The sequence below is a fragment of the Furipterus horrens genome, unplaced genomic scaffold (assembly GCF_987537825.1).
Source record: "Furipterus horrens unplaced genomic scaffold, mFurHor1.1.pri manual_scaffold_15, whole genome shotgun sequence".
In the NCBI taxonomy this organism is placed as follows: Eukaryota; Metazoa; Chordata; class Mammalia; order Chiroptera; family Furipteridae; genus Furipterus; species Furipterus horrens.
Window position 1 is genome coordinate 11,187,803 of NW_028327185.1, and position 25,665 is coordinate 11,213,467.

Below are 25,665 nucleotides of genomic sequence, written 5' to 3' on the forward strand. Positions count from 1 at the left end.
TTTGCATTGAAAGTAATACACAATTGATTAATATATATCTATATCGATCTGCTTTTATTCCATCAGGTATTGTTAGAACATTGTTATTAATAATCTAACATGTACATACAAAAAACTGGAACTGTGAAAATTTTACAATTAGTTATTGGGGGGTGTACCTGAAAAAACGTGGCTAATACTTATGAGCAACCTGGAGATTTTTTTTAAACACCTTAATAGAAACCTAAGGAAATAAACGATAACAATGTCCTGCAAACTATGTATTAATTTAAAAAATTATTAAAAAGAAAAAATTCATCCTTTAAGAAAAATAAAGGCCCAGTCCTGGCTGGTGTGGTTCAGTGGATTGAGTGCCGGCCTGCTAACCAAAAAGTCGCCAATTCCATTCCCAGTCAGGGCACATGCCTGGGTTGCTGGCCAGGTCCCCAGTTGGGGACATCAAGAGGCAACCACAGACTGATGTTTCTCACCCTCTCTTTCTCCCTCCCTTCTCCTCTCTCTAAAAATAAATAAATATTTTTAAACAATAAAATAAAGGCCCAATAGAGAAAAATTGGGGCATATGACTATGGCAACTTAGATATAAATTAGAAAATGATAGCTAAAAAGATCTTGGGAACAAATTTTGTAAGATGCTCTAAAGTAAAAAGAAAACTGGTTCCTTATATGATTTTAAAAGAACATATCAAAAAATGAACATTTTCAAGGTAGAATAATAGTTAATATTCTGAATTTTCTGGACTAAATTACCATTCTTAATAATCATTAGAATAGACTTCCTCTTTGGCAATACTGAGATTAAGTAATCTGAAAACTCGTCTGTTCCAAACTCTTAAAAATACTAGATAATACTAGATAAAATATAACAATAATTTTTTATAAACATATAAACTAACTTAAAAAAATAAAACAAAACAACACTCTTCAGGGCCACTAGTCAAGAAATGACTGAGAACCGGGGGTAGTAAGCATTAAAGTGGGAGCGGGGTTAGGTAATTGTTAATTTCATTTTCTAGGTACTTGGATTTTAACACGAGGACAAAGGAAGCACCCCAAGCTTATGCGAGGTCTGAAGTGAGTGGTTACCCCGTACAACCTTTACCCTAAGCGGTATTCTGTCAACGAAAAGCTGAATTTCAAAACTCTGCCACTCAGCAGAGAAAGCTAAGACATTCTGTCTACCTTAATTGCAGCTGATATGTGAAAAAAATTTCCTCCTCTAGAAAGCCATAACTTTAGGTCACATAGTCCCACCATCTGGGATTTTAATTCACAGTGCTTCTGTGGTCCAGAAATTATTAAGCCAAGAAACTGGCAAAAATATTGGCACCCGGTTAGGTGCCCCAGAAAGCCTGGCATAACAAATTCAAGAACAACACATGCTCAAACTTGGCCACTTATAATTTGCACACATAAAAGCTCATTGAAGATGCGCACACAATAACATAATATAAACTATATGAGTAAATATTCCACTATGTGTAAAAGTCAGAAACCCAAACAAACAATAAAAAATTAGATTCTATTAACAGTTCCACTTCATGAAATGTTTAAATTTATCAGACATTAAAAAAAAACTAAAATGCTTAAGAACAAAGAGGTGAGAGAGAGATTACCAAGCAAAGATGATCGATCGTTAGACTGACAGCACAATTAATACTAACAGACGTCAGAAGATTCCAGGTGCCCTAGCAACTCATCTCTGACCCCTTGCTCCTCAGCTCTGTAGGACTACATACTTTGCTCTAAGTCTGGCTTTCTGAATCAGAAACAGCATTCTGCCCCGATTCTGGGACAGTGTGTGGCATGCATCACAAATTCTCTCAGAAATAACAGTCTTGTGCTGACTACTCTCCACTGCCTGAAACAGTTGTCTCAATATTGTGTCCGGTTTTATTGTTGTTTATAGTGAGAGGACAATTTGGTACCAATTACTCCCTGCATCAGGGCCAGAGGCAGAAGTCATACAATCTTCTTCACAAAGTTACCTGCTTAGGACACATTTTCAAAAGTCCAATTACTAGTCCAGAATAATATGGCATTTTCATAGTCTTTAGAATGTATTTTACTAAACTGATCTCTAAAAACATTTCTGCCAATTAAAGGGATGTATATTTGGACTTCTGCTATACAGCCAAGAAACTGAATTAAAAACAAAAACCAAAATAAACTAGAGAATAAAACTGGGGCACATTAACTTTTCAGTAAGTGAACAACTGAAAGGCCTGGAGTTAGCAGAACTAACGCAAACAGTAATGTGAAACCCAATCAACCTAGAGGACTTCCTGATAAAAGCATTCGTTTTTTGAACACAGTCCCTCAGGAAAATGAGACAACTAGGAAAAAAAAAAAAAAAGATAAAAAAAATAAAATAAAAGCAAAGAAGTAGCATTTTCTTTTTCTATGCAGATTTATTTCCTTCATCTGGAAATGAAAAAATATCTCAAGTACAATAATAAACAGTTCAGCTGAAGAAGGAACAAACAAGGGTTTCATAAAAGACATACTGTATCCACCTTCAGATAATTAATAGCAGCAGTTAAAACAGTCTATGATTTTTATGGACGAGACTTCTTATGAGTAAGAATGCCTAAATACCTTTGTGGAAGAAGCACAGAACAATTGATGGATGGATGGATAATATAAATAAATGGTTTTCTAAACAGATAAAGGAGACAAGTAGCAAGAAAAGTGTCTGTGCGTAGAATAATGTAAAATTTATCTTTACTTACGGTTCCATCTTCCATCAGTTTCAGACAAGAACCAAAATCTGCTAACCGAATATGTCCATTCATATCCATCAATATATTGTCAGGTTTGATGTCTCTGAAAACATGTGTTCCATTTTCAGTTTAAAAGAATAAACATAACCAGGTACTTGTTAAGATAACCTTTTTTATCTAAAAATCTTAACTTCTTTTAAAATCAATACTCTAAGAACATCTATCTGACTACTTCATGGGTTCGAATCCTGGCCCTGGTTCATGTGGAGTTTCTTAAGTGCAGGTCATGTCGGTCTCCTCCTACAGATTAAAAATGGCAGTAGTTTTCACTCAGGCTAAATAAATAATCTTCCCATCCCGCCTTCAAATGTGCACGCACTGCAGTATGACTGTAGCAGTCCTTCCTACAAACAAAGGAGAGCCATAGTTGATACCGATAAACCATACTAATCTCTATCTAGCCATGAAGTTGAACAAGGAAAAATACACTTTCTAGATTGACTGTAAATGTAGATAAATTCCCACTTACTGCAAGTCTTAACAAAGACACTGCTTCATAGAGCTGATTTTGGAAAACAACTGCTTAATAGTGTTCTATTATTATACAGCTATCTAACTGATGTTAACACGTTGTGTACTGGGGAATTTAAATGCCTTTTAGAAGTGACGAGAATTCTTGCCATCCGTATGCAATGTGTTAAGTCAATGGCTTGTAAGATATCCAAATCTAAATAATAAACATAATTACCAGTTTTTGTATTTGTTTCTGCATATGAAGAATGAAACATGTTGCAAACCTTGAGAAAATCACACATAAAACCATTTTGCAAAGAAGACCCAGCAATGCAGTTTCTAAACATACTCTGAAGGTTCTAGTTGTGAAAAACTATGAGATTAGGCCCTCGCAATTCATTCTCCTTTTAGAGGAAGAAAAAGAACGTCCTATAAACATCCTCTATATAAAAAAAATTCTACTGTCATGTGGTTAACAGGAGTATGGTAAAGTTATTTTAATTTAACCTGAATGATGCCACTTAAGGTCTCAAATAAACCTCAATTTTCCCACCTGTAATAAGAAAATAATATTAGTACTCCTTTAATTATGAACCATGGGCTAGATCCAGGCCATGTCCATGCATATATTTTTAGTATATATAGATGCAGCCATAAGACTAGATATTTTCTGAATGTCTTTAAACTTTATAACTGATACCAAACTATGTGTAGGGTTTTGTAATTTGGTTTTATTCTAATATTATCTTTAAAACTTATCCATATTGATACATTTTACTCTAGTTCATTCATTTTAATTTCTATATAGAATACCAAATTTATTTCTCAATTTCTCTGCTTATGGAATTCAGATGTTTTCTAACAATGTTAGATTGTTTAAAGATTGTTACGTTGCTCCTACACAAAATGCTGCAATGAATATTTTTATAAATGTCTCCTACTGCTCACATGTGAACATTTCTCCAGGTGATCCACGTAGAAGTGCAATTGCTGAGATGAAGGACGTGCATTTTCAACTTTACTAGCAGGATTACTAACTAGTAAGGCTGAGAATCTTTTTTATATTATTAATGGTCATCTTAGATTCTTGTTCTGTAAAAAGACAGTACATGTCTTCCCATTTTTTCATCCTCTATGTATTGTATGCTTTTTGGTGGTTTTGATTAATCTAGAATTCTGTTTACCCAAACTCAGTTACATGTGTTACAAATAAATCTCTTCTTCCCGCATGTGGACTCATTCTTCTACATTGTTTATACTTTCTTATTTATTAAAAACTATCTAATACTAATGTAGTCTTATAATTTATAATTGGTTATGTAGTCTTGTAATTTATAATTTGTTATCTTTTTCCCACTTTTTTCAGATTTACTGTTGTATAATTGACAAAACTGATAATTTATAAAGTGTACAACATGATTTATGTATACATAGTGAAAGAAATCCCACCATCAAATTAATTAATACGGCCATCAACTCCCATATTTATTTTTTTTTTTAGTGACAAGTTCTACAGTCTGTGCAAACGTCAGTTACAGAAGACACCACCATCAGCCACAGTCCCCACACCGCACATTAGCTCCTCAGAGCTTATTCATCTGTACCTCAGTCTGTCCTCTTCCGTCAACCTGCTTCCCCCCCACCCCCAACTCACGCACCCGGGCCGCCACCGTTCTCCTCTCTTCACCTCTGCTTTTTTGTCTTAAGAAAGCTCCCTTATGTTCTGCTTCCAGAGGTCATAAGGACAGTGTCCTTCATATCATTTTACATGAGTCATTTAATCCAAGAATATGAAAATATTTTGACTAAGTCAAAACAGTTAATTGATGGATAGCAAGATCACAGATAAACACAATAATGTTATAACGATAATCCTAATTGGCCCCTGATTGTGCAACAGGAAATACAATTGTCTGTTATACATACTATGTTGCCTACTGACTCACTCCATGTCTCACTCTCACCCAGTCGATTCCAAGGCTGGAAAAGGAGTCTATGAGCAGATGAAAACCCTCCTACTCTTCTGAATAAGACCCCAGGAGGGTATGAATCAGCCCTCCTGTCCTCTGTTAAGTTTGACACATTTATGTTTTATTTTGTTTTGGGAACAAAGCATAATACTGATATGAAGTACAACTTAATGGATTCACAGGGAGGAGGAAATGACTTTTCCATCTTGCTGATGCTAAATATGATGTAAGTTACGGGGCACAAGGAAAGCCTAACATTTATAAAAGTCCAGCCACTGTATCACCTCAAGCAAGGAAAACACGTTCCTTCCTTCTTTTTCATCCAAAGACTACAGCGTGCCCTTTTGCAGTTTCCCTTTTCCTTCCACATTATCTACCATTTTCATCTAAATCTAATTTCGAAGTGGCCAAAAAAAAAAATGTCTGGGAGAAAGGACACAAAGTATGATTTGAACGGGGCCTACCCCGCCCCGAAATAGCCCAGGTTCTCCCTGCACTCCAGGTTTCTGAAACGGGTACAACATGAAACAGAGGTTGCAGGTTCAAATCCCCACAAGTGCCAGGGGAGGTGTGGATGCATCAGCTGACCAACATCCATCGTCTGAGTAAAGAATGTTCTCACTGGTGCACAGGATGGAGATGGTGACACCTACAAACTGACAGTACACTTGCCCTTGGAACCTAGTCAACTGCTTGTTAAGAAACTCGAGCAGCCCTGGAGAACCAAGGACCTAAGCCCATACCGCTGGCTGGACTCCGAGCTGATGAGCCACACTATGTGAGCCAGCCATCTTTTTTTCCCCTCTTTATTAAATTTATTGGAGGGATGTTGGTTAAAAAAACTATAGAGGTTCCAAGTGCACAATTCCACAGCACACCATCTGTACACTGTACTGTGTTCACCACCCCAAGTCAGGTCTCCTTCCATCACCGCTGACCCCACCCCCCCAATTCCCTTCTCTACCTCCCGTGAATGAGCCATCAGGAGAGTTGACCTTCCACTATATAGTTGGCCTTTGCCCTTGACCACTGGGAGGTGATCCCTGGGCTCCTGGAATATATCATGCCTAATAGGAGTGAGTATCTTTGCTGTCTGGGGGCTTTGGCCACTGTGATTTATGAGAGAGGTGATTTATACGGGACATGTGGTATCAGATTTAGTCCCGAAAGGGACTGGAAACTAAAGGTATTCCAACCTCTGGAAGGGCTACGAACTAACTGTCCGGTATGCAGGCAATATATGCTGAGACCCCCCAAAACCTCAAGTACGGTTGACAATACTCCATGCTATCGTCACATATGGATGTGTCTGGTACTTGTCTTGAATTCTGCCCTCTGTGCTTCTTCTCTTGGCTGACTTTCATCTGTACCCTTTCCATGTAATAAACTGTACCTCTAAGAACAGCTTTCACTGAGTTATGTGAGACCTTGAAAATTATCAAAACTGAACTCAAACCTGTAAGTGGTGTCAGAAGTAAGGGTGGTCTTTTGGGATTGTTCCCTCTAACTCTGAAGTTGGCCCAAATGCCTCCCAGTTACTGAAATGCCAAATGTACTGTAATAAAATGACTACCTTCATATAAAATAATTTCAATAATGGTGCACATCCTGAGTTCACCTATACCTAACAATTTTTAACTGCAATACTATATTCTTTAGCAATTTCAGAATATTATACAAATACTTCCTCCATTAGCAGTCAGAAAAATTCCAATTTTGAAACATGACTCTGGCCTTTGAGAGACTGAAGGGAGTTTTATATTAGCCTCATGCCTCAAATATTTCTATCTCATTGTAAAAGTGTGATGATTCTACATATACCGAGAGGATAATTGCCAAAGCATACCACAAATCCAAGCTGAAAGAGATAAAATCAGCCCAAAGCCATGGTGAAGACCCAGCACATACCTATCCTTCATAAAATTCATATGGGATAAGGGATGAAAAACTCTTTAAAATTGAATTCTGTGGTATTTCCCGCAGCAAAGTCTATTAAAGTAGATTTGATCCATTTCCTATACTGTATCAGTACATTTTACCCTAGAGTTAACTGTATCACATAAAATGTTATTAACATTAAGTAGATGAGGTTAATAAAAATTGTAATCACAAATCTTGTATATGGAACAAATACCAATGGGAAAAAATAGGCGTTATGAAGAAATCCATGAATAAGTGAATTGTTTTTAGTTTTTGTTTTTGTTCTTTTTTTTGAACTAGGGTAAGAAGAGATTACTTCAAAGAATGCATTCCATCCTAAGAATTTGTTCAAGCTAGCACTTAACTTTAAAACGAAAACAGGAAAGCACATACACTCCATTAAGTTCCATGAAACCAACCTAATTTGCCTTCAGAGAGATATTCTATTCAACAAAAAGCTAATTTGCCTGAGCCTTTACAATTTCAGTTTGATCTGAAATGTGGACATTTTCACATAGAATTAACTGTGCCAGAAAAAGTAAAAATATGCATGAAAAAATGTGACAACATAACTTGACAATGCCTGTTCATTAGTAATTTTACCCTGGTTTAGGTTCCTTACTTTTAAATATAATTTCAATCTTCAAAGTTTTAAGTCCTTCAAATATTTTTCCATTTTAGCATACACATTCTTTAAGTTATCTACATCCATTACGGAATGAGGAGAGAAGGAAAGAAATGACTAGATAAATACCTTGGCTGTGAGAAAATAAAAGCCAGTGGACACTATGTAACAGTGACTGATACGACCAATTTTGAACTTCATGTATAATTTTGTCTAAATGACAGATAAAAACAGCAACTGTTCCTAAAATACTTCAAGTATTTTCTTGAGAAACATACACAATATGAGTCTTATTTAGGAAATGAACTTGTTATGACATAGAATTCTGGCTAATTATCAATAGATGACTCATCTATAAGGAAACTGGCCAGTACCTATTTTATTGAGAAGGAAATTATATGGAAATTTAAATAAGGGTGTTTTCTTGGAAGTGTCCTGTAGAAATGCTGACTGGAAGTAAAAACAGGTATTATACACAGTAGTATAAACAGGAACATCAGTTCTTTAATGCTGACAAGTGACAGTACCAACAACAAAGCAAAACAATGAAAACCCTCTCAGAATAAATATGTTGGCTGATGATAAGTGTTTCTAAGACCATATTTAATGAACTTGGTATAAACAGACCTCTGCTTCTAGAGGTCACTCGAGGCAACAAAAGAACACCCTGCTCACCTGTGCACATAATGCAGCTGGTGAACCGAATCAATCGCTAGCACCATCTCCGCCAAGTAGAACCGGGCCATGTCCTCAGGCAATCTGTCTTCAAATTTGCTGAGCAGAGTAAGCAAATCCCCACCAACGTAATAATCCATAACCAGGTACTGGGAAGGAAACAAGAAAATGTACTAAATAAATACAAAAGGGTAAAAATTAGTATATTTAATGTAACCCAAGGTCAAATAGCACTGGGTAAGAGATTTTGTTAATTAACAAGAAGACACATAAGACTGTCATCAGTAGTTATTACAAAACTTGAAAACTTCATAAAGCAGTAGAATAAATTTTTTAAAACTGGAGCAGGAAAAACGTAGGATTAGTATTTTTTTGTTGTAGTATTTTGCGAAGTAACAATATCATCATCACCTACAACAACAGACATAGTTTCACCAGTATTTCATAGAAAAATGAACATTTTAATTCTCCAAAATGGATTTTAAAAATTCAGAATATAAGACAGTCCTTTATGTTGAACAGATTGATCTTCATCATGACTACATTTTCCTTATTTCATACTGGACCATAACAACTTGAGTACAACCGGCACTTGGATAAGCATTTGAAAACCACTGTAATACGAAATACAGATATGTTCACCATACATATGTTTCTCTTTCCCTTTCTGATAGTGTACAAATGTCAGAATGGACTTTTCTAAGGTACATATGAACAGAAACCAACTTATTTTAGATATGGACTATTTCATGTGTGTCTGATATTATAATTTATAGTAAGAAAAAAATATATTGGCACAGAGCCCAGACCTCCTGTAAACCCTTAGAATTTCCTAAGTGACAAGATAAAGGCATCTTTTGTTATTGGTAACAAGCCCCTTTCCATCACATCAGAGTTGAAATTAATGAGGCAACTTCTAGAAAATTCCCAGGAAAGCCAAGGATGGGAGCTGGCTACCTGGGGAACCAAGCTAGATTACAGAGTTGAAACTTTCAGTCCCACCCACTGAAGAAAGGGACTGGATACTGATCCAATCACGAATGGCCCAGGATTTAATCAAACATGCCCATGTAATGAAGCCTTCATAAACACCCAGAAGGATGGGGTTTGGAGAGCTTCCGGGTGGAAGCAAGCGGAGGTGCTGAGGGAGGGGTGCGCTCTCAGGAGGGGGTGGGAGCTCTGCCCTTTCCTGGACCTCCCTAAGCATCTCTCTCACCTGAGTTCTGTGGGCTGCTCTAGCTGACTCACTGCAAGCACAGAGGGAATCTCTGATCTGTGGCCTGTAGGTCAGAAGCACAAGTAACTAGGTGCCAGCCAGGATTTCTCAGGCGCCAAACAGAAAAACACCGGAAGATAAAGAGATGAAAGGCTCCTAACTCAGGGGGCTTTCCCCTCCAGACAGTGTACCCTGTTCCTGCCACATCAGATTCCAAACTAAAGGCTTGGCAGCCAAGAGGCAAAATCAAGGATATTATGTAGCTACATATATAAGAGAGAAAACAAATTCTCACACATCTTTATTGGCAAAGTTCAAAATATAATAATAATACTTGAGTATAGTTTTTGTAATACCGGTCTACTAATGAGAGGAATGTGATTGTTTTGGGGGAAGAGGGGAGCATGACAGTTCGCTTAATTGGGGCTCAAAGTTGGTGTAAAATCTTTTGTATCACCAAAATCTTTTGTAAACATCTCTCTGTAAACGCTAATCTATAATTGTAATGAGATTTTATGTATTTCATCTGTGAAAATGTCCATTCACAATGATATGTACTTCCATATGCTAATATTAATTCCTGAGCATATAATTTTAATTGAACATATTCCTCACTTGGAAGGCATTTATAGAACGCTATCAGACTTTTGTCTTGATATTTGTGTTTAAGCATGTCATTACCTTACAGATTAATCACTTCTAACTGAAGGTTAGGTGGAGGTTCTCAAAGCCCCAGTTAAACGGATTGTGAACTACGGACATTGCCTTCTGCTTGCACCAAATCCCAAAATTAGTGCTAGAACTAGAACTTGAGCTCAAGAGATCTATCTGCTGCAAATCAGTGTGGGGATGGACATCTCACTTCTCACTTCCGACAACAAGGGAAGTAGATACAGCAGCTGGACATTACGTGCGATTCACACAATGACAGCTGTCAAAATGAATTCTCCAGAGTGTAAGTTTTGCATCTAAGTGCTGGTTTGCTTTGTAATTTAGGTTAAATTGATTTTAAAAACATATCAGATCTACAGGAGAGGCTAATTTCCAAAGCAATTCAGTATTTCACAATAATGGTTGAGGATAGGTTTTTTTGTTCAAAAATATTTCAATCTTGGCCCTATGTTCAAAATACTGCTATAATATGTTACCACTACCAAACCACTGAAAGCTGTATTCTATAGCAAGTCAGGATGTTCAGCTTTGCTTTCTGACAAAAATTCATGAAAACGGCAACACTTGTTTCCACAAGACTTAATCAAGTTCAACATTTATACTACTGATTCAATAACGCATGAGAGGTTCAAATATTTGCTGCAAACTACCTGCTGATCAATAAGACAATGAATATCCACAGGCTGTAAGCACCTAATATTCAATGATTTGCATGTATGCCCAACTAAGCCTCTTTCTGCTTCACACCTATTTCCCTCACTCAATTGTAATACATCTTAGCACACTCCAATTCAGTTTGTGCCAAATCAGTTTTCTGAGCTTCTTTGAAAATACTATTGACTATAATTGTACCACACAAACTGTTCATACAGGCTAATTCTTCAGTTACTTCAAACTCAGCGCTGACTCTTCAAATAACAGTAACTGAGCAGAATCAGTAACATCTTTCAACTCAAGAGTCAAAGAAAACCACTCAAAATCGTTTCCTTGATTTTATAATCAACCATAGATGTAGCTCCCAATATCCTCAATTCTTGGAGCAACTATTCTTGCCAAAAGGTTACTAGTCTTGGACAAGTTAATTTTCTGTTGACACATTTCTTTGGCTGCTGCAATCAAACATGATTTAATGACCTCAACACTGATGAATGGCTTACCTTGCTTGCCTAACACATGAGCCACTCAAGGAACTTCCTACAGCCCCAGCCACGTTTAATTTTTTATTTTTATGAAGGAATTCTGCTGTGATGAGATATTCTGTTTCAAACTTTCTAACTTTACTGTCTGCTGCTTTCCTGTGAGTTCGGAATGTTGTGATGCGTGCTCAGTGTGGCAATGTAGACATTTATTGGATTCTATTAGTACCCTTGTAGGGTAGTTGCATTTAATTCATTAGCAAAATAATTTGCACTCTACTGTGCCTTAAATGCATATTTCATGTTCATTTTCTCTTCTCTCCTTCTTTTGCCATAATGCATATGTACTATTAACAAAAATAATAAAATGTCACAGTATATCAATATATATAACATTTTCGGTGCTATCAAGTTATAATCCACTTCAATTTGTCGTCTCCTGAGCAGCAGTGCAAAGCAATGACAGTAACACATACAGTGTGCTTCCCTCTGTCACAGTGCGAATCTGTCACGACTGGTCAATTCAGCCACAGTTAGTATAAAAGCAGCCTTAGACAAAGCATAAATCAACGGGCATGGCTGTGTTCCAATAACACTTTATGGCCACTGAAATTTGAATTTTATATAATATTCACATTCACAAAATATTCTTTTAATTGCTTTCAACTATTTAAAAATATAAAGACAATTCTTAGCCTGCAGGCTGTACAAAAATGTGTGGTGAGCCAGAACTGAGCTGTTGGCCATAGCTGCTGAAATCCGATGGATAAGAACGCCCAGGTATGGAGTGCTGTTTGCCTTCAGAAGTACCACACATACATCTAAGCCACTAAATGGATCCCATGATAATTTAAACCTGACACACACCAAATTAAACTAATAATGTTCCCCCTTACTCTAAATTCTCTCTTCCTCCTATATTCTCCAACTCAATGCATCAAGTATGTACAAACCAATAAATCCCACCAAGTCAGACACTGGAAAAATGGGAATCATCCTGACTCCTCTCCTCCACTGACTTCCACTCAAACACATAAAGTTCCAACTATTTTACTCTTCCTAAATAGTACCTGAAACCATCACCTCCCTCTTCCTCCCTACTAGGCCATTACCTTTATTCAAGCCCTCATTATCTGTCACCTAAATGTTGTACAAGTCTCCTAACTGGCCTCCTCTAGTTTTGCCCCTGAAATCCAAATATAAAAGTTTATCACACTCTCCTTAAAACCCACTCTGAAATTAGAATAAAATCCCAGTTCCCCAGCATGATCCACACTCTGGTAGCCTCATTTGGGATCTCCTTCCCCCTCACTGCTATACTCTAATCACACTAACCCTGCTCTCATTATTCAAACGACGTTAGTCCTTTCAGGCATCAGACCCACAGACAAACAGATCAGACTTGCGGTTACCAAAGGTGAGAAACTGGGGAGAGAGGGCCGAAGGAAGGCGGTCAGCAGGTACAGACCTCCAGCTGTAAGATAAATGAGTGCTAAGGATGTAATGCACAACATGACCACTCTAGCCAACACTGCTCTATGATATACCGGGAAGCTGTTAAGAGAGTAAGTCCTAAGAGTTCTCAACATGTGGAGAATTGTTTTCCCTTTTTCTTTTCTCCTTCCTTTTCTTTTTACTGGAGCTGCATGAGGAGACGGTGTTAGCTGAACCTGTTGTGGTAATCATTTCACAACATATGTAAATCAAGTCATCACGCTGAAGGCCTTCAACTTATTCAGTGATCTATGTCAATTATTTCTCAATAAAACTGGGAAAAGATGATTCTTACTAAGTTATTGTCATCCTGGAAAGCATAATGCAAAGTTGTAATCCATTTATTGTCTCCATTCACCAACACATCCCTTTCTTCACGAAAACATGCTGTCTGAAAAGGAAGAAAATAAATTAGACAGAGGACACTACGTAAAACTAGGAAATACATTATGCAAACCATTGCTTAATATGTTTATTACACTTTCAGCTCTGGAAAAAAGAGTACATCCAATATTACGTGAATTTTCAACATGACACGTTTTAAAGCACGCTCAGCATTAGACAACTGAAATAGTGCACTTAAAATATTTTTTAAAATATCAGGAAATATACAGAAGCACTCAATAAGCATGATCCAACTGACCACTGAGATACAATAAATATCAACATTTTGCCACATTTACTTCTCTAATATTTTTATTTTTAAGAAAATAAGACACAAGTTGTAGCTGTCCTACTCCAATTGCATTCTCCTCCCGATATAATAATCTGAAGTTACTGTGTCTGTGACTGAAAATAGAATTATTTTGTATTTTGAAATTTTCCATAAATGATGTAATTTTATCTATCCTTTTGCAACTTGATTACTTTTTACTCAATCATGACTTCTTTTCCTTTTAATTGCTATGGTATCCCATTGTTTGAATACACCAGAATTTATGCAACCCTCCTAATCATGAAAACATTTATTTCCAATTTTGTGCTATTACACTGTTGCAATGAATATATTTGTACAAATGTACAAGAGTTTCTCTACGGTGTATACTTAAAAGTAGACATGCTAGATAGAAGCATATTCAACTGTACGATACACAGCCAACTTTCTTCTTTAAGTGATGTACCAATACTACTCACATCCCAGTGTATGAAATCCACCCTTTCCCCCACATCCTCAACTGCACTTGACATTGAGACTTTTAAGTGTCAATATGATAGGTGTAAAATAATATCTCATAATTATTTTCATTAACTTATTCCTAATTACAGGTGCAGATAAACCACTTTATATATGCTTATTGAACATGAGAGCTTTCTTTTGAATTGTCCGTTCCCTTTTGCCCTTTTTCTCTAATAAACTTTCTTTTTCTTATGGGAATGTCTCAAAAATTCAATTATCTTTTTTTTAAATAGATTTTTTAAATACCCCCTTTCAAGACAGAATATTTAAGTCTCTAAGAATGCAATAAACATGAAGGAGAGGTTACTGGAGACCACATAATTTCTTCAGATTCTATCATCACTCCGTTTCTATTTAACCAAATATTCTTCATGCAACATGGTTTTAACTGTTTTGAAGTTTTATATTTAATATTCAGTTACATATAGTTTAAATTTTATCCTTAATGGGCTATTGGTTAAAGAGAAACAGCAAGAGGAATACCTATGCTGAAACAGAAGTTAATATGGACCAGATATAAAGAAAAATATTCTGCAAAACTGTCACGATTTTTTTCCCTAGATCCACAGGTACACAGTCATCAGATGAATGTTCTTATACACTCCTACACAACATATTAAAATTTCCTGAATACTTGGAAATTATGTGCTAAAACAAGAAAATCCATTCATAATCATATGTACTGTGGCTTCTCATTCATTAGTAATAAAGACTTTTTATCAGAAAAATTCTTTCAAATAACTGAATTATTCTAATATTTGAAGAGGAAAAGTCAAATTTTTTCATTGAAAGGATATAGATTAAGCAAGTGGAATTTTAAAGTGCAAAGTGCAAGAATTCCAATATCAGGTCTTACATACCAAGACATCAATCTACTTTTAAATCTCCTATATATTTGATATGTCATTTTTTAACTTGTTTTTCAGCTGTAGTGTTTTTTCCCCCACATAATTCAAGAAAAGGAAATCACTTAACATCCACAACTGGCAAATAAGGGACAACAGACACATTTGCACAGGAGGAGTGCAGAGATATATCGATCCAACGTTTTTAGAAGACAATTTGGCAACAGCTACCCAAGTTTAACGTATGTCTATTCCCCAAAGCCGGGAGTGCTACTACTGGGGACTTTAACTGAAGGAGCAGGTAAACTCCAGCATCAGCACAGCATGAAAATTCCTTAGTGTAAAGGTCATTTTCAAGTCACTTCAACCTCAGTATCCATGCACTGGCGTGCCCCAGGACAGCCGACAACAACGTCCCTGACTGACCTTGTTCTGTAGTCCCTTTATTTTTATGTGACATCGCACATACTTCTGAGGTGGCATGACCAGCTCTGGTGCTCTACCAGCTTCACAGAGTAAGTGTTGTTTCACAGGTTCCCAGGGTCCCTAGCTGATCCACCTTCTACTCTCTGCCCTTCAGTCTCCTCATGCCTGCTTTGTATTTAATGTGCAGCATCTTTAGCTGTACTGAGTGGAAGGGATAAGCAGAATAATTTCCATTCCATCTTGCCCCAGAAACAGACTATATTAGTGCTTTTTAATTCAACAAAACAATATTTAATTTTCCATTACCACATTTTACCTTCAATGTTGACAGTTTTTCCAATTAGAAATGAAACTAATCCAGTTATCTTTCCTTAAACAATTCTTCCCCACCATATCCAACTTCATAAAAAATAAGTACAAACTTAAACTCAAGTTTTTAAAAATTCTAACTCTGAAACACTACACTGACTACAATTATGATCTCTGTGAAATAATTACAACATAATCATTTACTATTTCTTAATAAGACTTGCTGCTCCAGCTGCTGACAATGCAGTAAAGGCCCTTCAGGGTTCGTCTCAGCTGCAGAAAACCTCTAGTCCAAGGCCACATCCTTCTGGAAGGAGCCTGTATCCAGTGACCATCTGAGGTAGGCCCAATGTAGGACAGCCCTGAAGGACCATTTCCGCTCCGTAGGCCTCCGTTCTGTGAGCAGAGGCTGTTGGGACAGCTTGAATTCTCTCTGACACATCATGCTTCACCTCTTTTCCCTTCTATAGGTGTCAATTTCAGAAGAACTCCTCAATAAATATGCTGCACATTAAAATCAATCTCAATGCTTACTGCCTGGAAAATCAAGCAGTGGCAATAAGGCAATGCAGTCTTAGGGAATCCCAAAAGTAACGACTGAAGTCAGTGAAACGCTTCCAGGTACTTTTTAAGCAAAATATTATTACATAGTAATCTCCTGTGGGCGTCAGAGAGGAGCTGCTTTGGGTGGGGTGTACTCCGAGTAATTTTATCTGTTATATGCTATTATTTGTTTTATAAAGAATGTATCTGTATTTCACTTGTGCAGTTTGTTTTTTTTCACTAGATACATAGGACAAAAAACTAGAAGCAAAAACTTGCCAAAAATTTTATTAATTCTAGGTGATGGGATTCACGTGATTAGCTTCTTGTGTTTGTTATATTTTTCACATTTCGCAAAAGAAGGATATCATGAAGTATTTATTTTCACCATATCTAGCATCATGGGAATGTTTTTTCCTTTTCCCTGTATGTCTGTTCTTTTTTAGGTCACTACAAATACTGGTAGATAAAGAAAGATTTCTAAGGATTAATTTCTCATTATCCTCTTATAAATTTTGCTACCCACCAGGGCTAATACTTAGTATACGCAGCAGAATGACCATCCCACCAGTGAAAATACTGAAATACTCCCACGCCAGCAAGCTCTGCTTCCCTGAGGCCCCCGAGTGTCCTTCCCCACCTCGCTACTCACTATGGTCCAGCCCAGAAGCCCTCTAGAACCCCACCCCAAATTTATGAGTATGACCATACCATTCCAACTACTAGAGTTTTAACATCACTCCAGTCACTTCCTCTCAAATCTAGCACCAACATAAAAATGCTGACATATCTTACAAGAACAGATTTTACCCCCATTTTTAATTATATAAAACAAAACAAATTTAACTGCATGACTAGCAATAACCAGAATTCTTAAAAGGGCATATTCAAAGCGCCTGCTGACTTTCACTTGGAGCAGAATACAGATAAACAGAGAATGGTATAAACAAACTGACAAACTGAAAATCAATCATTGTCAAATTTCTTCATATAAAAGAAACTATTTCCACACATCCTTTAAACAGAAGCATGTAAGTCCCACATTACAAGAGTTTCCATGTGGTTTTCAGACTATTAAATTAGAGCCATGAACTTTTATCATAACTATATCACAATTGAGAACTACTGAATTTGTCTCTTAGGCCCTAAAATATGTCATCATAGATAAAATGTTATTACATGATATCTAAGAATCTATTGGCTCTCTATAATTTTATAGTTTCTCTAAAAATATTTCTAAAATATTAAATAGTCCAAGAATTAGAATCTTACCTCTGCCCTTTTCAGCATTTCCCATTTGTTCAATATTTTCATGGCAAATACTTTGTCTGCATTTTTTAGTTTTACTACAGCAACCTAGAAAAGAAAATACAACTTTTAAAATACAACAAATAATACTTTTTCCAGTCATCCATTTTCCTTTTTCCTCTCTGTAAAAAAATAGATACCAAAATTATCAATGATTTCCATGCAGTTCAAATTCTAAGATCCTAAATCAAATAATATTGTCAGGTGAAAAAGTTACATTAATGAACACGTGCCAAACAAGTAGCTGTATCTGTGAACACTGTATACTGGTGATTGTACAGCACACCCTCCTTTTCATGTTTTCTGCACTGGAATTTAACTCAACATGTACTGCCACTAAAACACTGACCAAAATGCACAAGGTGAAATAACTAGAGCTCATTAAATACTGAGTGCCAAATCCCAACACAGCTGTTTTGTGGGAGCACGCAATATGAAATAAACTGAAAATGATATTAATTTTCGCACCACATATTCTTACACACTATACCACAACCCCCAGCTCATACACACATGCCCTAAAGATCACAGCTCTACAAACTGTAGACTTAACACATTCCTTTAAAAAAAAAAAAAAAAAACAGCTATTTTACTTTCTATTTTAGTTATGGATCAAAAAACTGTCAAATACAAATAAATAAGCCCACACTTTCACCCTCAGCAAACAGATTACATTTCTGTTCCCACTTCTCTGCCTCAGTTTGACTAGACAATCTCAGAGGGTCCTCCCAGCTCATTGTTAAAGGGCTGAGAACAAACTACAGCAGCAGCAGAGATGAAAGGCTCTTTCCAGTTATTGGAGGCTGCGGGAGAAGACACACACAGCCCTAATATGCAGGAGAACAAAATACATACTGCATCTCTTCTGATAGTACGAAGAGGTATTTCCAAGGATAAAGAATAGGCTCAAACTCAAGTGCCAAACTTTTAAAAATCTTAAGAGCAAATTAACCTGTCAGGGGCATTTAATAAATTTATATGTGGATCAAATGGCAATAAAAGCAATATGACCATATAATTAAAATCAGTGTATAATACAATATACACTAAAACATTAATATTTAAATTTCAAATACAGTAACTTCAGTCTTTAGTCATATCTGCAGAAATGAGGGGTTTAGTTGAATTATTCTCCTAGAAGGTTCATGCTTTTTAAAAAAAGGACTGCACAAGACACAGAAATAACGTAAATGTCCATCAATGGATCAATAAATAAAGAAAATGTTATCTATTTATTTTGTTAATAGTATTCATCTATAAAAAGGCAGGAAACCTTGCATTTGTGACAACATGAATGAACCTAAAGGACATCATACTAATTGAAATAAGCCATATACAGAAATACAAATGCTGTACGATCTCACTTGCACGTGGAATCTAAGAAAGGTGAACTTACAGAAACAGAGAGCAGAAGAGTGGCTGCCAGGGGCTGGGTAGTGGGGACACGAGGAAATCTTGATCAAAGGGCACAAACTTCCAGTTATAAGATGACTAAGTCCTGGGGAATCTAACGTACAGCATGGTGACAACAGTTAACAGTACTGTATTATATCCTTTGACGTTGCTAAGAGAGATCTTAAGTGTTCTCACCACACATAACACAAAGGTCATTACGTGAAGGGATGGGGGGGTTAACTTTACTGTGGTAACCATGTCACCATATATACAGGTATCAAATCATCATGTTGTACATCTATCACACAATGTTACATGTCCACTGCTTCTCAATAAAAATGGAAAAAGTAAAGAAAAGGGGTTGTACTACAGAGCGAGGAAAACCTGAAGCACTTTCACTTGGGTCTCTGCAAAGCTGAAAATCCAAGCGTAGCTGCTCTGGACTCAGGTTACATGTGGCACAACTGGGAGTGTAAACGGGCAGGAGGACAGGAGCACTGAGCTAGACACACTGACCTTTAGGACAGGGAAGAGACACAGAGGCCATCACTTAAGCCCTCTCTTTCTCTCATTTAGAGACTCCTGATGCCACGGTGTGAGAAAGCACAGCTAGCACTACAGGATTCACCAAGTTGCCGTGCGTGTGGGCCTGTAGTATCTGGTAAGTACCACCAGAAGTACTGGACTAGTATTCACCAGCACGTACGGAATGTGTTCTCAATGCCAGGTACTCTTCTTCACAGAGTTTTATGTAGGTCCCCAGTCCCTTGCCTGCAATACCAAAAATCAAGGGTTTCCACAACTCATCTGGCAGCATGCACTGCCTTCAGGCTATCACAGTACTTGTTTTCTGATGTTTAATCTCACTTATTATAAAAACAAACATGCTTATAAGGTGCTGCTCCAAAACCCAATAGCAGCGTTATATAAAAGAGCATACACACTAAATTATCTCTAAAATCCAAAACTACTGGAACTGAAACCACCTCTGGATGACACGGCTGCGCACCAGAAACAAACTAGCACTCATGGGCGCTCAGACCCTGAGCTGGCACCCAGTGGGGCCGCTCAGGGTAGTGGGGATGGCATGGGCTCGGCAGGCAGACCTCCTTGGTGTATATCCTGGCTCCGTTATGAGCTATAGCTCTGGGCAAATAACATTTCAAAACTTTAGTTTTCTCAACAATATAACAGAACTGATAACAGAACTTGCCTTACACAGTTGTGGTAAAGATTAAAATAATTAACACAAGCGTGAAGTGCTTACAACAGGGTCTGGCGCTCAGTAAGTTGTCCAGCAAGCATGTGTCGGGGCTTGAACTGAGCACATTGTGCCCAATCCCTCAACTGCCATCTGCTCTACCACTAACAGGTGGCAGGCAGTAAACATCCCAATTACTGCAATTTCTAACGAGGAAATAGGAAACTTGCATCTCTTCAACTTCTAACTTTCCAAAATTTTATATCCATGACATATCCATAGCCATCGAAATATAGGTAGAAATATCAATTGAAAATATATACAAATAAAAAGCCACAGTATTTACTATAGTGCAGTTCCCAATAGTAAAATAATGGAAACAAATATCATGAAAGATGAAACTGACTAAATATATCACAAAATTATAGAAAATTATTCATATTCTTGAAAACACTGTTAAAGAATACTATTTAATAGGCAAAAGTTCATAATATCTGTTTAAGTTTAGTAAAGCTTGTACAGATTAGGTTTTTGCATATATACATATAAAATATATGCCTATATATTTCTATGCCATATGTATATTGAGAAAGACAACAAAATATTGCAAAAACAGGTATTTCTAGGTGATATGATTTCTATTCAAATTCCTACATTTTCTGTATGGAACATGCAGACTTTGAAGCATGGAATGGGATAGTGTGGAAAACCACAGCTCATCTTTGTCATGAAATTAGCCCTAGTTATTGGGGTACTGTAGTGTGGCTGATAAGAACCAAACGAGACCCATCATTCTACATATCTACGTGGTAACCAGAAACGCCAGGCTGCTGTAAGGGCAAAAAAAATTCTCAAAGCTATCTTGTAACAACAGTTTCATGAGCCGCCTAAAAACTTTTCCAGAAAGAGGTGGGGTGTGATGAAATGAAAGTGTCAGTTCAGGAAATATTCTTGAATTTTCAATCTGATGACAAGATGAGACAAAGAAAATGAAGCTGAGGAAGTGACAAATTTAACTTTGACCTTGCTTTCCTCCTAATGTACAGATGACTTTTATATTCATTTCAGGTGAAAAATACCTAAAGAATTTTCCTAGAATTCTAACTTCAGGTTCTAGATTTCAAGAACCACTGCTAACTGAGCTATAAGAGGGCAGTATGTGAAAATGTCCTTTCTTAATTTGACCAAAATGAAAAGTACATTTAGTATGGACTGCAAGATTATAAATTTAACACATAACAAAGAAATCTTTTCAAGACAAATAAAAGATGTCTTTAAGACTTCATATTAAAAGGACTATGATATTGGAAAAATTGCAAATACTGCAGAAAAAAATCAGTAGATGACATGTAAAGGAGGAGTTGTTAAAATTCAAGTATCATCACATAGCTATCATACATAATTTAGGAATTACATTAAATAGAATTTCATTATCCAAGAAACAGGTGCCATGCAGCTCTGCAAATCTAGTCTACATTTAATATATCCAGAATTCGCCATCCCTCCTCTGGTCCACCCAGTACCAAGCTACCATTACATTTTACCTGGATTGTCCCACCTAGCCTCTCTACTTCTGCCCTAGCTCCCACAATCCAGCCTCAACATGGTAGCCACAGTGATCCTGTATAAACATAGCTCAGGTCAAGACAGTCCTCTGCTCCAAAACCTGCAACAGCTTCCAATCTCTCTCCAAGAAGCCAAAATCCTAACTATAACTTATAAGGCCAATGCATCCTGGCCCAGCAACCTCCCAGACCTCATACCGCTCTCCTGGTAGCTCACTCTGCTCCACACATACTGGCCATCTGGTTCAATTCCAACTCAGGGCCTTTGCACTTATCATTATTCCCAAGGTCTCGGGTAGTCTTCCCCCACTGAAGCCACATGGTTTGCTCTCTCCCTCACTGAACGGTGATTCTGCCCTTCCGCACTTTCTATCCCATTTCTTTGCTTTCTTTCCCTCTCATCCCCTTCCTATTATTTAACAAACTATATATTTTATTTATGTATTTTATTGTTTGCATCACGAGAATATAAGCTCTACAAGGTCAGGAATAATGTATTCCCACTTGTACTTTAATATATATCCAGTGCTTGAGTATCAACAGGTACTCAATAAATATTTGCTGAATTAATGATGAATGAGTTATAATCTGAGTGTCAATCAATAGGTATTCGACAAATATTTATTGAATGGTGGATGATTTGTAATATATATGGGCAGATATACATAGAATGTTATATGATATCAATACTGAAATTCTAATAAAAATAAGGTATGAAAAAGGAGATACAAGTGTGTATTTTAATATTTATTAAGTGTATAACAGATTATTCTAGCTCATGTTGTCTAAATAATACATATGGCTTTTAAAGTCTTGACTTTATAACTTAGTCTTTATTATCTGAGTGACTGTTCACTATTTATTTTCTCCTTTTTACCTCCCCTGCATAATTTCTATTTTCATTTATTATTAGTGATAATAAAATAATTAGCAACTCTTATTTACAAAAAATTTACTCTGTGCATGGCACCGGACTAGGCACATTACATATTACCTTAGTTAATACTAACACCACTCTAAAGTAGGTTCTCTAGTCCTCGCTAGCTGATTACAGACCCAGTGTTCTTTACAACTGTAAGTACTGCCTAGCTCTCTAGGTCCAGAAGAGCTTCCCATTCATCATGCCTATAGTCTTCACACCTATTGACATGTTAATGGTGATCACTGTTAATATGTATGGAAATTACTTTATTGTTCTTTATAAACTGCTCTGTTAGTGATCAATTTGTGTTCAAAATATTGTACTTAATGAAAAAAATACTAAGTCCCTGTAACAAGCAAACTAAAAACACTACAAAGAGCTTACTAAACAGCTAGAGGCAGCCTCTCGATGGAGACATAGTTTATACATACAGTAGCTATGATCAGAATACCTAAGAACTGGTACAGCATGGGCATCGACCAATCAGAACAGACACTGGCTATAAAAACACAGCCCATACCAGCGTGTCCCATGGACCGGAGACTTGCCCTGTGTATGCAGAGGCTCTCAGAGGTGACTCATGCAGTATTAACTTCAAACTTCTTTTACTCTCCCTTGATCCCAGGAGAACCAAGGTCCAAGAGTTTTTAAGGAAGAATGAATAGCTAAAACTAATTCCCCTTTCAGACCCTAGGACTGGGTTATGCAGACACAGAGGGCCTAGTTGTAGTAATTAGAGGAAGCAAGCTAATTAAAAGCTTTTGACACCTGAAGCAGGGGTAGCAGGCCAAAGCAGCAAGCTTTCACAACAAGCTCTGAAGCCCAGAAGCCTTGGAGCTGCCGGAGCAAGGCTGGCGCAGGCAGAAGCGGTGAGCCACCAGGAAACTGTGGACAGGCAACACCCAGGGCGTAAGTTAAAGGTTTTCCTGAAAGCAAAAAGGAAAACCCAGCGTTAAGTTAAGCAGTAACTGACAACAACTGAGTCGTAGAGAGAAGGTTCTTCATTCGCAGGGCTGTTGATTTTCAATTATATGTTGCTCCTTCACTGTTTCCCATGAATTATGCATGTCTTGTAGGAGTTACATAATTATGCTTTATTTTCCGTTTTATTTTTTTAAGGAAAGCATAATTTATAGAAATGCTGTTCCTATCAGATATCCATACCAGAGGTGAGCCTATCCACTGGGCCTGTGTACCTATTTACAAATTCCTGGTAGAAGACAATACACCTTGGAGGAAATAATGATCTCTTTAGGGTTGTCTTTACATTTCGAAATCTTTAAGTTAATAAATACCACAGGGTATATAAGGTCACCAGAGATATTTTAATTAGGAATGAAGAACTAAGCAGCAAGAGCTCGTAATCCAGCCAATACTACTTTTCTATACAACATTCACTCTGTCTTAAAGTAACAGAAAATCATCTGCAATCTGTTTGTTGCTTTAATTTTACATACTTTAATCAATATACATATAGAGCAAGAATAGACCAAAATAGAAAGAAAAAAAAAAAAGAGAGACACCTTCTGACACTGAGCCTCAAATATCATCAGTCATGCTTTATATACTCTGAGTTGAATCTGGACGTCTAAACCGCACTGGCCTGTGACCAGGGAGGACGTCTTCCTAGTCAGCTGATGGCCAGACTGCTGTGCCCTGCAGCCCACTGCCCAGTTCTGCACCCCAAACTCGGTCCTTCCTAGCTCTAGGATTAACAAATATTGTTGTCTTTAACTATCTGCCTCACAGTCCTAAGGAGTAACTGTAAGTAATTTTCCAGGGCCTATTCCTTTAATGGGGGGAAAAAGGGGGGGTGGGATTCTTTAAGTATTTTTTTATCATTTCTTCCTCTTTTCCCCATAGCTCAATCTCAACTGAGCCCTAAAATCTACACACAGTCCCACTATTAATTCTCCGTCCTTTACCAATCGTCTAAAATACCGTGTCACACTGCCACCACCATCTGTCCCACCCTCTCCTGTTCACCTCCCACCTACAATTAACGACCTGGTCACCCACTTCATAAAAAGCAAACCCTTCACATCCCCTCACGCCACCTTTAAAAGTTTCTGCTGCTCCTTCCCTCTCTTCCTTTAGAACCCAAGGAAGAGCGGTCCCCACCACTTTGCAAGGCTAACGGTATCATTTACAATCTTGATCCTAGACCCTCCTTTTCCTTTCCTTCTTGCCATTGTCCTATTAAAGATCTGTTTCTGGACTTCAGGTCTTTCTTCTGGCTCCTAAATATCAACTCACAAACTTTTCTAAGACTCTCCCATTCAAAATTACAACAAAAACTTGACCGCCATCCTGCCCTCCCCTAAAGGAATTGATATCACCCCCTTTTTCCATAGGCATCATTCCCCCATAAAGCACATTTTTAAATAGTACATTCCTTTTTCTTCCCACTTGCTCATCATTTATTTGCTTATCAACCTCTTTCAATCACCTACTTCAATCTAGTTTCATTTCACTCTACTGGACTGAAATTATTCTCTCGAAGATCAATAATGACCTTCCAATTTCCAAATAAAACATTGTTCTGAATTCTCATCTGCCTCAACTTTTCTTCATTACTGGACATTGCTGACAATCAATATACTCCCCTTTTTCTTTCTTCTGTAACCTGTTAAATGTTGGTCCCCAAGGATCCCTACTCTACCTTCTTTAGATCTTCTTCCTGACTTGTATTATCTATTCCAAATGCCCCAATTCATACCTATATGCTGATGGCTCCGAAGTCCTCATCTCCTAATATCTAGACACATATTTCTAGACGCATACTAGTCATCTCTAGAATGTTCAACACATATCTCAAATTTAAAAGTCAAAAACCTATACATGAAACTCATTTAACTCAAGCTGCAAACCCCAATCGCCTAGGACTTCCACCTTTAACTCATCCCTGGTGTCCAAAGTGACTTTTCTTCAACCTGTCTCCCCGCCCACCCTCCTTTCCCACTACCACGGGCCTAGTTCAAGCCCTCGCTATTTCATCCGAAAAATGATAATAGGCTCTTTTTTTTTTTT

General features: G+C 37.2%; 1 protein-coding gene across 3 annotated transcripts in view; it reads right to left on the reverse strand.

Annotated features, from left to right (window-relative positions):
- Positions 1-25,665, reverse strand: part of CDC42BPA (CDC42 binding protein kinase alpha) — a 156,207-nt gene that overhangs the window by 90,330 nt on the left and 40,212 nt on the right. For all 3 annotated transcript variants that reach the window (XM_090263406.1, XM_090263405.1, XM_090263403.1), the window contains exons 3-6: positions 17,517-17,600; positions 13,240-13,335; positions 8,427-8,575; positions 2,733-2,826 (exon numbers count right to left, since the gene is read on the reverse strand). In XM_090263406.1, the coding sequence (XP_090119532.1) occupies positions 2,733-2,826; positions 8,427-8,575; positions 13,240-13,335; positions 17,517-17,600 (423 nt within the window). The remainder of the gene's footprint in view (positions 1-2,732; positions 2,827-8,426; positions 8,576-13,239; positions 13,336-17,516; positions 17,601-25,665) is intronic.